Genomic DNA, 15,729 nt, shown 5'->3' on the forward strand with positions numbered 1-15,729 from the left:
ATGGCTTTTCCCTTATGGTGTCCCCACGGGAGACACTGGCACTGAGGATACTAAGGGAGAGGTAGGTTTAGCTACCAGTTCCCTCATTAAAGATATGGAGGGCCTATCGGAAAGACCTTATAAAGCCCGACTTCCTTAGGATGAAAATCATCTGAGGTCTGCACAGAGACAGGTGAAGAGCTTCCAACCAATAATGGGGTGCAGCAAACCCAACACCACCAAGACTTGAAAAGCCTGCTGCTGCAGATCCGAGGGCTCCTTACTCTTAATGTATACTTCCCGGGGACCTAACCAGGGGTGTATGCACAGGGATGGTGACAGCAGACGCACCAACTGAAAAGATGGAACAAGTGAAAGATTTCTTGTATTCTTGACTGTTGCCAAGACAGACACAGGTGAAAGCTTAGCTCTATTCTTCCTCCTCAGGGCACTTGGCACACAAGGACGATTGCAAACAATCATGCCCCCTACAAGATGACCAGTGTGTGTGTGTGTGAATCTACAACTGGTTTACTCATAAACCAGTTGCAACATTCAAACTTTCATGGCATGTACGTATCTTTTGTTTCATGATTATAATAGCGAATGGCCAGCTAGCATTTACTTACTGAAAGAAAATAAAAATGAAAGTTTGACCAAAGAGGCAACACTACGTATGCACTCAGTTGAGATTGAAAAAGTGAAGCTCTCCTGAGGGGGGGGGGGGGGGGAGACAGCAAAGGCTACTGGGCTGCACTCAGCACCTGTCATTTAACTACCTTGTTAAATTATCTTAACAACCTTACCAGCTCGCCCTAGAAAAAAAATCTCCCTATTTAAAGGACGATGGCTTGTATTTTGCGTAGGAGCAGAATGAAAATGGAGACCAAAGTTACACTGCTAAGAACTTTGAATATATTTCAACGTAAGATACCCTGTAAGCAACAAAGAGATATGAAAGTAAAAGTAAGAAGTAAATGCAAAAGGGGACTAAGGGGACATTGGAAAGAACTTATTAAATAAATTTTATACTTTGGTCCATAAAAGACACCGGCACCAAAGAGAACAGAAACTAAAAGGAAGAAAAATACACAAAGGACTAAATGGACATTGCAAAGAACTTTTAACTATCTTACACTGATCCATAACATACAGTATATTGTAAAGTAAAAGTAAGAAAGCTATGCAAATCGGGACCAAAGGCACACTGCAAATAATATATTTCATACCTTGCTCAAGAGGAAAAAAGCAATGCAAATATCAACCAAATAGAAATTGCCTAGAATAAATATCTTTTATACTTTGCTTCATGAGATACAGTATTCTGTAAGCACCAAAGAGAACAAACTAAATGGAAAAAGCATTGCAAATGGGGACTAACGGGATATTGCAATGAACTTTAGAACAATTTTCATAACATATATGATTACAAAAACTATTTCATTGTAATAATCCTACCCAAAATATAATGTTCTACATATGATTAACATAATTTCCAGTACGTATACCATAAATATAAAATCCCGAAGGACTAATGCATATTTGCTTCAAGCTGAGGTCATTTATTTACCATAACATTTCTTATTCTCTCACATACATATAACGTGAATCTGCAAAGGTAATGAGATATTAAATACATAACTGGTAATGGGCTCACCTTGATTTGTGTTTTTTCACCAAAGACATAAAGAGCAGCCTTGTGGAAGGAATGAACTGCTTCAGATCCAGTGTCGGAAGAATCGACCGAAAGTCTTGGGCCAGTGCTGATGCTGGAACGAAGGCCAGGGGTGGATATGGGGTTGTGACGGAGGGTCCCTAAGGTCCCTCCAACACTCCCAACAGACAGCACTCCAGGTCGTGCCCCTCGCAAGGAGCCCCACCGCCCCATCCTGCCGGTACCCTTGCCCCCGCTTGTCCTGATAAAATGGGCAGGGGGGTGGGTCAGTACAAACAACAGCAGGCCACCTGGAGACCTGACTGAGTGACTGGCTGCCCGGAGATGATGAGGAAGTGAGGTAGGGAAGTAGGAAAATGGTAGCGAAGGGAGTGTATGTAGAGGAGGGAAAGGAGCATGCTACATGTAACTTGAGTAAAGATTTTATGTCGGTAGCAGAAATTATGGATAGTCCATAAGAGAAGAAATGCAAGCAATTACTCCTTTGGCAAGCAAAGCATTCTACTACAGCAACAACAATATATTCTTTTGGATATTCATCTACGATTTGTTTATAAAATTGATGAAATACAGAGCTTTGTTTGTAGTACATATAGATATTAAGGGTACAGTATATGATTGCAAGCTATGTGTCATTGCATCTCCTACACAATAGACATTATATAAAAATACATATTTTGAGACAGCAATTCATACATACATATACACACACATTCAAAACACACTTAAAACTTTGTAGCTTATAACATTTGAAGCCAAGTGTACTGCATATCAAGATAAGAACTGTACTATATATACAGTATATATACATATACTCTAAATTTATACTTGTGTAAATTAGGCTTAATTTTCATTGAAGCTTATGTAACTAAAGTTCAAAATTTAATGCAAAGTCATCTAGTAACATTAATAAAAATATTTGTAAAATCTCTAGAATAATCACATAAACTTCAACCAAATTTGAGCAGCATTCAATTAAATACTGGTATATCTCTAACCAACAAACATTTGTACAATACCTATAGTGTGTACTGAAGCAATATTTGCAAAGCATATATAATTCCACAAGTAAAAATTCATGATAAACTATATTTATTAAATAATCAAGTACTAATTGTCTACTTATCACATTCACAAGAAATCCCTTCATTATAGATATTAAAGAAAAAAAAGTACAGTACACTATTTCGAAAGTTTACTCACAACCAAATTTTTATACCATCAATGGATAAGAGACTTCTTTCTTTTATAAAAAAAAGTTTTTGAGTGATTACATAATTAACTGAAAAAGACTATCACCTTGCTACTTATTGGAAGATATTTTTCCCTCAGCTCAGTTAAGTCCATAAAATCAAAGTCACTATTACATGACTAATCAACACCAAAGAAGGAAATCTTGGGGACAACATAAGGCAAAGGTTTGTCATTACTAATCTGATCTTAACACGGTGGCAAAGTGGTAGAGAACTTTCTTGATATTTGCAAGGTTTGTGGGCTAATTCCTACTTACCACTTATTCGGCTAACCAAGGTGTAATTAAGTTTCAATAATAGGGTAATGATCATATAAAGGGGAAGTCACGAGGTAACTGCTATTCTGAAATTCGGCAGCCTTGTATGCGTACTGCTCTATAAGACATATCACCATCACTATTTACTGGTAAGTAACAGGCTTTGGACTTTGACTGTTTCGTAAAATTAATGTTTGTATAAGTATAATCATGGGCTTACTTAGTCAAATATCTGCTTAGTTTGGAAGGTATATACTGTCTTAATAAACAGTAGTACAGTAACCTTGGTGTATGAGTAACTTTGAATGCGTGCAAATCACTATACAAACAATAATTCATATTTGTTTACCAGCAACCTATCGTAACGTGACTAGCACAAAATCGGTCACACAGTGCTCATATGCAATACACACTGTGGTCATTCTGTGTCTATGTGATTTTCACCTCATTATCTACCCATTTCAAAGAAAAGACAAAAGCAGTCATCTCTAGATGTGTTCCTTTACAAAATTGACTGTAAGAATGTGAAAAGTGTTCATAAAGCATAAATTAAGTGATTCAGTTAATGATAGTGAACATCATTCAAGAGAAAGAACTCCCGATATTTTATTAGAACTGCTCATGGAGGGAGATTCTCCTTTCAAGCAGTAAAAACCTCCTCCTCTCTCATCCTCCTCACACCAGCCTTAACTCTCCTTACAGCTAAAGTGTGAGTTAATTTGTCAATTATTTCTATTTTTCATTATAAAATAATTTGTACAGTATTAATTTCTGTTATCAGAGGTTGTACACTGTTCAATAATTACAACTACAAACGCTTCAAAAAGGAGAGCATATGTGTATCTATGGACTTGTAGAATGCATCGAGTGAATTTCCTAAATTTCTCAAGGGAAAAATTGTTTTAGAATAGGATAAATTTAGGTTGTGACCTCTCTCCAACAGAATCAATTAAAACTAAAACCATGGTACTGCTGTATTTGAAAAACATACTAAATTCCTTTACTACCAATTCTGTTAAATTTTAAGCCCACAAGAAGATGTAAAATGCACTAGGAAAATCTTTCAAGAAAATACATGATTTTCAGAAAATTACACAGTACAGTAATACCTCTTGATATGAAAGTACCGTATACGGAAAGTTCACGATACGAAAAGAGAAGATTTTTTTGCCTCATATTATGAAAAACTCCTCATGATACAAAAGGAGATTCACCTGGCGGCCGAAAAATTATTTTAAAATTCACACTCCAAAACTGTAAACTTGCTACCATCGTCCTGCTCTCCCATTGGTTATCTCCCTAAATTGCTACTAATTACTGCCGTAAGATCCTGCTCTCCGATTTTATATCAATTAGTACACTTTTAAGTTAAACACAATGAACAATATTAATGATATATTTTTCTTTTATTTCGGTTAACAAATAACAGATCGTAACATTTTTCCTTTTACATGTCATGATTATTTATTTACAGTTAATTTCATAGCAATAAATACTGTACATTTTAAAGTTAAAAAACACAATGAACAGAACTGTATGGTACGTAAAAACGCACAATGCTACTACGCATATCAAAACATTAGATATTTATTTTTCTTTCATTTCGGTAAATAAATAACAGATCGTAACAAATTTTTCCATTTAATATCATGAGTATTTATTTACAATTAATTCTATATGAATAAGTACATTTTTAAATTAAAAAACTTAATGAAGAGTACTGTATTGTGAGTATGCACAGTACAGTATGTATGTTCCCGCAATGCTACTATGCATATCAGAACAGATATATATTTTTATTTCGTTTTGGTAAATAAATATCGCTTAAAAAACGATTTACTGAATAATTAAAGTTTATTCATTCTACAACGTAAGTACACGTACATATCAACTGCAATGAATCTTACAGGCATTACAATTAAATAGTTTAAAAATGTGTAAAGAAAAAAAAATAAGCAGGGTATTCATTGACGTATCACCAATGAATATCAATTGCATTACGGAACAGTAAATTAGCTACAGTTAAAAATATGCGCGCGTTGAAGAAAACGGTTTGGTTATGCATGAAAAGAAACGTACCTCTCTACAGTAAGGGTAACATTAATAAAGTAGAGTACTTACGTTACTGTGTATTTATCATGTGTATATGTACAGTATATTGTACTGTACAATACTATACATATTGTATTATTTTCCATACATTATTGCATTATGTTCCAACAACTACTTCATTTACCGGTATTAACAGTTAGGTTAGGTATATTGAATGGTTCAAATATATTTGGCTGTATTTCGTTGTGGTTATATCTTTACTACAAAATTTAACGTGCAGTTTTTGTAGGGCTTGGAACAAATTAGGTGATATACATGTAAAACTGCCCTCATTATACGAAAAAATCACAATACAAAAGCCACTCCGGAAGAATTAATTTCATATCTAGAGGTATTACTGTCATTGTGCAATTATTTTTATGAACCTCCCCTGATGGTCATATTGCTTCTCCAAAAATTTGGTTTAATCGACCTTTACCCGTAAAATTTTAAAATATTACAATTTCAATACACACATGCTCTTAGTAAAGGAAGTTGCTTATTACTACGCCTCAAGATGTTTTCCCCAGTTTTCCTACCAATTAATGTAAGGAGTGTGCCCAGGAATTATTTCTAGAAGTGCATTATCTGTATTCCCTTGGTGTATCATGGCAGGGTTAATAGTGTAATTTAAATAACGTTGTGAAAAGTGAGTTTCCTTCACAGACCCTCTCATGTGAATGTACTGTATGTGGCAGTGGCTGTTGTGGCAATTCATATAATCAGCCAACTTTCGAAAGTGAAGAGCTTCATAAGCTCTTGACATTGCAAACTTGGTTAAAGTTCAGAAGTCCAGTGAATCCTCTTTTTGAAGGGTAGCTCTGATTCTACCCGTCCCATTGCCAACCTAAGCATTGACCAAGCTAAGCCTAGAGTTTATAGTGTTTCTTTCAGTAAGAGTTCTGAAATGTCACTGAGCATTACAGATTCAAAGCTCTCTTACAGCCTTGAATTCTTTAATTACTTTAGACCCTTTTGCAGCTAAACCTTTAAATGCAGCAATCCTAGTTGCTCTTAAAAACAATTAAATTGAGAGGAAGAAAAAACAGTTAGTGGTCTGCATTCTAATATCCCTCTATTGGCTAAAGTAAGAACTCCTAAATCATATTGTACAACACAGGTTGATGGTATGGCAGATTGTAGGATTCGATTAAACCTCAATCGTTTGCAATACTTTTCGTTGTGCTGTGTGTTCTGTTGCTTAATTCACCAAATTCCCTCTAGTTGTAAGCAAACCGAGAAAAACAGCTGATTTTCCCTCTATTCAACTTATGAGCTAGGAAGATGAAGGAGGCAACCTTTAAGTGAGGTATTGTCTCCTTTTCAAACATTATATAACCTAATTGCTGAAAGGTCAAGTAAGGTAAGTTTGGAAGCATGTTCTTTAAAATCTGTGGAAATAGCCTCTTCCACAATTTGATACAGTATATCCCGCATTTATCAACTTCGTGGTAGATAGAGTCGATATAGTTGTCTCAGATTCAGAAAAAAACTTACAATTCCGGTTCTCGTTTAGGTTCTAATCCATCTATAACATAGAAACGTATTGACTTTTATAAGAATCATGTGCTGCATAATATTGACTTGGTTTTGAATTTGTTTTCGAGTCTTAACCACATCTTTACGCATCATAAATGACATTCTTTATACATGTTTTGCAGGTTGGTTGACTTAGAGATGTTGTTTGTAGGTAATGAAATAGGGTGCATTCTTGAATAATTTTACTTAGCAGTTTCATAAGTGTTTATCAAGTTATATTTGGTTTCCCTGTTAGATTTGTTAGCATTCTTGTGTAGGGAAAGCATGGGGTTTTAAATAGAGACATATCCTCCTTTCCGATTTTGATAAATATTTAGTGCGTTTAAAGTAATTTTCCCTACTAAATTTGTTTGTTTTTTTGCACAGGGAAAGCACTACATTTAAAATACCATTAGGAGAAGTATGCCAAGTTGATGATGACCAAAGAGATTAGTTGTCTTTTGCGGAATGGATAACGATACACACACCAATAACCCCTTACCTGTCACATCAGTGATGCATTTTAAAGATCTTAAGCTATTTAAATTCCTTTGCTATTCTCAGAAGGCCAGCAAGCATTCACTTCTGGGAGGCAAGTTTGACTTGCTTGCCTAGTTGCTAATACTAGCCTGACTTTCATAATAGGGTCTAGTTCTCATAATTAGTGTTCCTTCAGTAAGGTTTCTGAATGTTCACAGCGCTTTTCCTCTTGCAAAGTTTTTTATTCTTTCAACTTCTTCAGAACCTTCCGAACCTAAACCCTTGCCGTTCCGAGTTCCTAGTAGCTCCAATAAACATCTAGATTGCGAGGCAAATGACCGAGTAGGTAATATAGATCTTTATATCGCTCCTCTCGCCAAAAGCAAGCGCCCTTAAGCAACTTCGTCCCTATTTTGGCGTGGGCGTTCCAGATTGTAGATGGTTTTACATTTTACTTAATTGAATCTTTATACTGTATTTGTCTTGTTGGTGTTATATCAGGTAAAGCTGGGCAGTCTCATCATGTTCTGGATGAGCAAGTATATCCGTTTGCTTCCAAGTTCAGCCACTAGCTCCTCTCATGGGTACTTTAGTTGGATAAATTCTAACAAAAGTGCTTTTATTACACTTACGAGTCAGCCTAAAAAGATGTGATTATCTTTATGGGTTATTTATATTCTGTAAAGAATTTCAGACATAAATAAGAAAGATTAATTTGGGAAGAAACATTACAAAAGTATGACCTTGCTCTACAGCTATCTGGCTTGAACAAATCTGGTCAAAGGAAAGGTAAACCTTTGCTATTCATGTGTGCTGATATTGAGAGAGAGTATTCAAATATATGAAATGTGAACTGAAGTGTTAGTAGTTTAATCATTCTTTGGAAAACATTTCCTTTTCCAAATGGTTTAAGGAATTTACAAGAATTTTAGAAAAAAAAAAAAAAATATTGAGACAACTAATTGTCTTCCCCATTCATAAGGACTTCTTGTGAATATGATACAACATTCCATAGTAATGTACTATTCTACTTTCAAAAAATAAATTACTTGAAAATTAATGAAATGTAACAAAAATACTGTACATACTACTCTAGCTTAACTTTTGAGAGACTTACATCTGCATATGTACCATACCAAATATACCAGCTTGATACATTGGTTGGGATTCGCACTTTCAAACTAAATTGCTGTACATGCGCCTGCAATACCTACATGCTGCTATAGGAAAGCAGAAACAGAAAGTAAATTGTGCAAACTTATCAGGAGCTTCAAAATGCATATCAACATGAATTCAAAATATTTATCTCTGTTCCAAGCAGTTTACAATCATCCTTTTAAAAGACTCGGGTAACTATGATTACGTGAAATTTGTTTTATTGCTATTATTCCTAAAAACATTACTGACAGAAGGGCATGCCTCATACAATGGCATTTAACCAAAATCAAGGAAAAAAATTCAGAACATGGGAAAGAACACTACAAGGATATGGAAAAGGTAGGCCAGGAATATTTAGTAATTGCTTGACTGTTAATAATGAAGACCCGGATTTTGGACAAACCTCAGTCACCCCATAAGATCTATGCTTCCAACAATAGATACGATCATTATAGTTCCTGTTAATAGAAGCAGCTGATAATTGCTGAAATAGTTCAAGCAGTCACTATCCTTTTAACATTGATAATCAAGATGACTAAGTGCACAAGAAATAACAAAGAACCTTAGAAAAGTGCCAAGAACACATACAATACTTGTAAAACCTTGCTCCATTTCAACCTAATGCTGTTTATTAATGACACTTTTTAGAACTAAAGTATGGCCAAATAAAATACTAACATACATTTAAAACTTAAAATTATATTTAAAAAAAAAAAAAAATCCACTACAAAGCAGTAAAGACAAATGCAATTTTGCAAAGGAAAATACAACCTAAAATACAAAAAAGCACAAATGCCATCAAAATGCAAGGTTCTACAGATACAGTAACCCTACTTTATAGAAACTATCATGCACATGCAGTCACGAAGATATGAAATCAGTAATAAATAGAAACATGCATCCAACTAAATCATATCTAATATCTCAAGAACCATGCAACATTAATGCTTCAGAGCAACTACATCTCTTTATAAAATCATTCATAAATAATCTTCGTATTGGTTAAAGGATTTACGATATTCAAACCATTCAACTAAGAAAAGAAACAGAAATGTTTTTCTCATGCGAGTTTCAACCACTGAGATTTAAATGATTGCATCCAAGAGATATCGGTAAAATTGAAAAAAAGGAAAAAGAAAAGCTGCTCTGACCTCATGTAAAATGTAAATGATTATGGAAGATGCTTCATAGCATGGTTTTACAGAAGGAAAGAAAGCAGAACGTTTATATTCCGATCACGCAAAGCAGAAAGGAACTGATGTAATGGCTGTTTTGGGTGAAAGTGCCCCAAACTCAATTGTTTAATTATGACTGAACAAATTCCAGTGGAAATTCTCATCATTAATACTTTAAGCTACATATACTAATTTTCACAGCCTAGGAAAGGGATTTTGACGAAGGAAAAATCTATTTCTGGACGAGGAACCTGTGTCGCCCGGTGAAATGCTCCTTAAAGCACCATTTCAAAGATATAAATACTGTTAAATATACCAGAGAAAGAAGTTGCATGGAATGCTAGGAATATATCCAGCTCGCTCACCCCTAAAGGGTGTCGGTATTAAAACTGGGGCGAGTGATACCACTACCAGAGATCCCTTACACAAATTATTCTAATCCTTAAAAATAAATTCATGACTATGTATTTTAATTCTGACATCAAGAAATACAATTAATTCCCTATAACCACGTTTGAGCAATAGATCCTGTTAGCTGCAACCGTCTTTACTATGGAATCAAACATTTCCAGGTTAGATGCAGATGGATGTGGCTAACTAGTGAACCCTGGATGACAAGCCTATCAAGATTATTGAGATACTGAACAAAAATACTATTCTTTTTTTTATCATTCTTAATATGATTTTTAGCAAAGCTAACTACCCTTTTCTGGCCGTACCACATCCTTCCAACATTATTTAAAGGAAAATATTATGCATACACAAACTATGTACAGTATATGGTTGGGTATTTTGTGAGCACTACTGTCTAGCAATACGCACAAAATAATGCTTTTGTACAGAGATGATCTTTTTTTTATGATCTGTATCCTCTTAACTTCAACAAAATCCTACCCCAGTCATTTAAACTAAAAACTTATTTCTTAACTATTGCCTGAAAATCTAATGTATACTAACCAGATACGAAAAAAAGTATACACAAGTTCATAAATTTACAATTATTCCTCTTGCAAATGCACAATAATCATATAGTTTTTAGCTTTGCAGTGCTAGAGTACAGAGCTAAGGATATTATTGACTTATTTCCAATTCTTTGGCCAGCTTTTGTGCAATTCGGTTTACCTTTTTATAAACCGAAAAGGATGTTTTATATCAGTTATAATCTACTTAATGTCCTTTGTAACAACTACAGTAATCGTTTACTACTACACGAAAGTTGAAATACAAGTAAAATAGCTGTTGTTATCTGAATAGCTTGTTCATAACTAAACAGCTGTGTTTCATTTGTTTTATAATAGAAATATGTGTTACCAATGATACTTTTAACAATCACTTGGTTTTTTTAATGTATTGAATTAAAAGATATGATGGAGGGGTTAATTCATTATAATTTGGTCTCAAAAAGAACTCGTAAAATCATCTTTATGGGTGAAAATTCTGGGTTCGCACAATATGCGAGATTGCAAGTACTGTATTACATGAATACAGTTTATGCAGTATTACTGTAATACAGTTTATAAATATTTAGGCCCCAAATTGACTATTTATAAAAAAGAAATAATTACCGATACAGTACATGTAAAATTTATCTACCCTTAGAAACCGATAATAAAGATTTACATATAACACTGTATCTATAAAGCCTCGAAGCACCGAGAGAGCGATAGGTTAACCATGATATGGCAAGAGATTACAGTGAAATCATGTGTGTGGTAGTTTATCTCTGATTATAAAGACATTCCTAATTTCAATAACTGTACTGACTATCTAAAAACTAAACTAATATGAATATAGTAAATCTGTCTAAAGAAGAATTATATAAGGTCACATTTCATCCCTCTACTATATATAGAAAAGGTTTTTCAAACAGTGCATACAGTACAGTAGAATCTTGTGATACTGGACCGATAAGGGGGAAACGCTGTCTATTATCACCTATTGTCCGTTATATTAAAAACATGTTTACCGAAGCAAAATCATACCAAATTGTGTACATGACTATTGTCCATGGCCAACATCTGGGGTAACATCAAAACGAGCAGCTGACATTGACACACTTTTGTGTCTCCCCCATTTATATTAAAAAAAAAAAAAAAAAAAAAAAAAAATAACTGCAAACATGGACCGAATCAATACAAATTGAATAGAGCGCTGGAAAACACTAGTGGGCAATTTTGGTACTACTATTACTTTCCCAAAGAATAAAACCAAACAAAATTTTAATGTCATGTACACAACTAACATGTTAGGAAATGTGTAAAAAAAAATTTAAATGTTATACGTATATTTAAACAAAATGAGATAAAATAAGACAAAATTTTATCAACTTATCTCATAACTGTGTATAAGGCTAGGTGTTGGTTGGGTAAAAATTGTATATTTACAGATATATTTACAAATGTTGTACTTAATGTATCCATAAAAAAATAAAATATACAGTTAAGCTGATTCTATATGCTTTTCCTACAGAAGACTGTTGCAAGGAAAAGAATTGTTCTGTTTACGTTTCATTGCCTATCACAACAACCAAAAGGATAAACACATTAAAAAAAAACAACTAATAACTAATTATACTAATCGCTTATAGTAAACTGTTTGAAAACTGGGGTAGTCTATAACATATTAGTACTTTCGCAATATCTATTATTTGATGTTCTGAATAAGTTTGGAAATTATATTAAGAATACTATGTGCTATTTATATAAGATCCTTCATATTGGTAGCTTGAAATTAGCCAAGTGTTTACATTTTCTCAGCTGGCCTCGCATGGAGAAAAGGTAGATTTCATTGATATAGAATTATTCCTTGAATAGGCTAATCATTATGAAGATACGCCCATAAAAAAATAAGATAAAGATAGTTTTGCCGTATGTTAATAAAAATGCAGTAAATATAAATATCTCGAAACTAAGTACAACTTCTTACAATGCCAACTGGACATGACTAGTTATCTAGATTTCGTTCGTTATATCTGGAATCCATTAAAAACGGGTCCGTTATTGCGATTCTACTGTACATGTAAAAACATAAAATTTTTATAGCCTAATAATATGAAATATACCAAAATGCATCAAAAAAGAATATGCTGCCATTAAAGTATTGTTGATAGAATTGCCACCTTCAGGAATTTAAAAAAAATCTACTTTACTTTCCTTAAAAAAGAAAAACAAATGGGCAAATTGAGTAGGGACTATTGTGTACCAATTTCTAAAAAAAGAAATAAAAATAATGTGCCAATACTCAGTCAGTGCTCTATTAACAAGGTTAGTTATTTTCTACAATTATCTTGGTATGCAAGTCAAAATTAGTGGTGCTAGTTTCTAGAATATTCACACACACATATATATACAATATGACGACAAATCAAAGCTGAAACAATCAGAAATATTAAAAATAATGCAATAAAACTTGTCCAGTGACACTAAGCAAACTAAATCAACACAGAACACTACTACTTTCATGCAGCATGCAAACACAGCATGTGACAATATGAAAACAATTACTTGCAAGTAACTTATATTACTCAAGACCAAATCAACTTTGTTCACCATTAGGCTTGCACAGATATTTGAATGATAAAAAAAAACAATTACCAAGTTGTTTACCATTGTGTAGCAAGACTGGATACAATAAAATATTAAATCATCATGTGACACTTAAAAGTCACAGCACACAAATGTTATTTTTCTATAAAGAATAAAGCAAAAATTCACAAAATTTTTTTGTTATGACATTTAAGATTAGTTTAAATAGAATTTAAATTTATAATTGCACAAGAAAAAGCACTTTGTAAATTATTAAAGATTATGACACCAGCCTTGCATTGGATTGAAAACGCTAAAATTGATTTGTACAACTAATGCAATTTCACGTACTAACAATGTCAAGGAAAAATATTGCTCAATAGTTCCAATACAGTCACATCTGAATACTAATTAGTTATGGTCAAGAATTGGGTTCACAATACTGTACACTACCTATCAACCAAGCACAAGCATCAACAAACAATTACACAATATCAAAACATTATATTAGTTAAAGAACAATTGCAAAACTGGTCGAAAACCACAAACCCAGTTTTGCTCATAACAGAAATATCTACGAAGATTCCACACTAACGACTTGTCACTATGACATATTACTGTAAATACAATATAAAAATAGTTTCATATCAGGGAGCTTAACAGGGTATACTAGTAATTGGAGGTTCTTTTTAATGTTATCTATTTAATTAGACTGGAATCCTAAATATATGTAAAAACTAAATCAATCTATTTTCAGTATTTGTTAATAAATACAACTGTTTTGGGTTAAAAAGTAATGCATTAAATATTGCATGGAAACACAGAATCTTGACCATGGCTGATGAAATGTAAAAGGTTCACTGGTAATTAGCATATTTCACAGTATTACCAAATTAATTATTTTATTTCAATTCTTCAAAAACTTTAAGTGTATGAGATTACACCCTGCAAGATTGCATGAATGATGCACCAAACCATTTTAATATTGAATAAAAAGTTCAAATACAGAATCATATATGCGAGAAAAGCAGTCTGATATGTCTATGTTCTACGTAATTTCAAATGTCCTTGAAGAATCAATTCTTTAGACTTTCAAATGATAATCAAATGTGGATTCTGTAGAGCTAAAGCAGAAAACACAAACTTACTCTGTTTCCTTAGAGGATAAAAGCATAGGTGTTATTGAAAAACTACAAGGAATATACGAGTGGCAGTCCAAAGAAGACTTAAAGAGGTTAAAATTCCACGAACCCACTCCTTTGTTTTCAAACTTTGAAAGGTAACTTACCGTAACGTGTTCATAGCTTTAGATAAAGGATTTGTTTTCCTGCCCACTTCAGGTGTGAGTGTGGCGTAAGTTGGATGATAAGGTGATACATCAAGAGTACCACCACCTGCAGCTAACACTAGGGAATTGATTGAAAGAGATGAATCGGTCAGTCTCCATGAAGATCCATCCCTAAGGACCGACACTGGTGTTGACTGAACAATAGAAGCTAAATATTTCTCTTGCTCGACTGAATAGGAAACTTCGCTTGCAGTACCTGCATTAAAGATGTTAAAATCAGGTGTTACAAAAGCAGTTTTCATGATAACATTTTTATGCCATATAAACCTATTTAAATTCATTGGATATAATTTCCCAAAACAAAAAAATTCTGAAATGTTTGAGGATGAAAGTAGGAGAGCAAGTGACTGTCAATGTGTATGGATAAATGCTTTGAAGGGACTAGCAGGTATATTTTATGCTACACATTGGATCTGGCATAACGAGGGGAAGCGAGGGGGGTACTTCAATATAAGGTAGATAGGTTTGTCAAATAAAAATTCATATATATAAATCCCATACATTTTCATACTTTTCCTGATTTGAAAGACCCTACAATTACCAAAATATATGGATATATAGTCAATAATTTTTTCTAATGAAATGATAATGAATTTTATGTGAAATATGCAAATAATAAAGTATTGTACGATACAATTATTTTCATGCAATAACAATGAATGTACCATATATTTCGCATATAATGCAGTAAAAAATTAGGGGAAATTTTGATGAATTTAGATCACATCTGTTGTTTAAGATGGTTGGTGAATTTCAAAACCATAGGTATATAGGTTAGCTTTTGCTGTATCCTTTGAATTATAAAATAAATTAAATTAGGGCAATTTTATATCATGCTGTTCCTAAACATGCTCCCTAACATGAAAACCCTTGTTTAATTTATGCTTTATCGCCGATCATAATGAACATATGAAACCAGTTACACATAAGTGTATCGTTTTGCTTTTGCAGCAACAGATATCTTACCAAGTATTGCTTATGCAGAGATGTTATAACTAATATTGTTTTATTTACTTTATCCTTAAAAATTCAAAATAAATGAAATAAGAGTGATTTTACATTCATTTATTCCTACACACGCCACCTACAACGGAAAACATTGTTTTGTTCTAGTTTCATCACCGATCATAATGAACAAACGAACTCATTCTCACATCCAAGTGATAACTAATCATACTAAGAGCTTTTAGTAAAGATGATGTTACTATAAATATCTTACTTGCCATATCTATAGAATTTCCTACACATCAAATAACATGAGAGAAAAACCA

General features: G+C 33.3%; 1 protein-coding gene across 1 annotated transcript in view; it reads right to left on the minus strand.

The window, feature by feature from the left end:
* Sbf (SET domain binding factor) overlaps positions 1–15,729 on the minus strand; it is a 219,630-nt gene that overhangs the window by 43,961 nt on the left and 159,940 nt on the right. Inside the window, exons 29-30 of the mRNA XM_068392627.1 lie at positions 14,399–14,654; positions 1,637–1,895 (exon numbers count right to left, since the gene is read on the minus strand). Coding sequence (XP_068248728.1) covers positions 1,637–1,895; positions 14,399–14,654 — 515 coding nt within the window. The remainder of the gene's footprint in view (positions 1–1,636; positions 1,896–14,398; positions 14,655–15,729) is intronic.

This window comes from Palaemon carinicauda, chromosome 1 (assembly GCF_036898095.1).
Source record: "Palaemon carinicauda isolate YSFRI2023 chromosome 1, ASM3689809v2, whole genome shotgun sequence".
Classification (NCBI taxonomy): domain Eukaryota; kingdom Metazoa; phylum Arthropoda; class Malacostraca; order Decapoda; family Palaemonidae; genus Palaemon; species Palaemon carinicauda.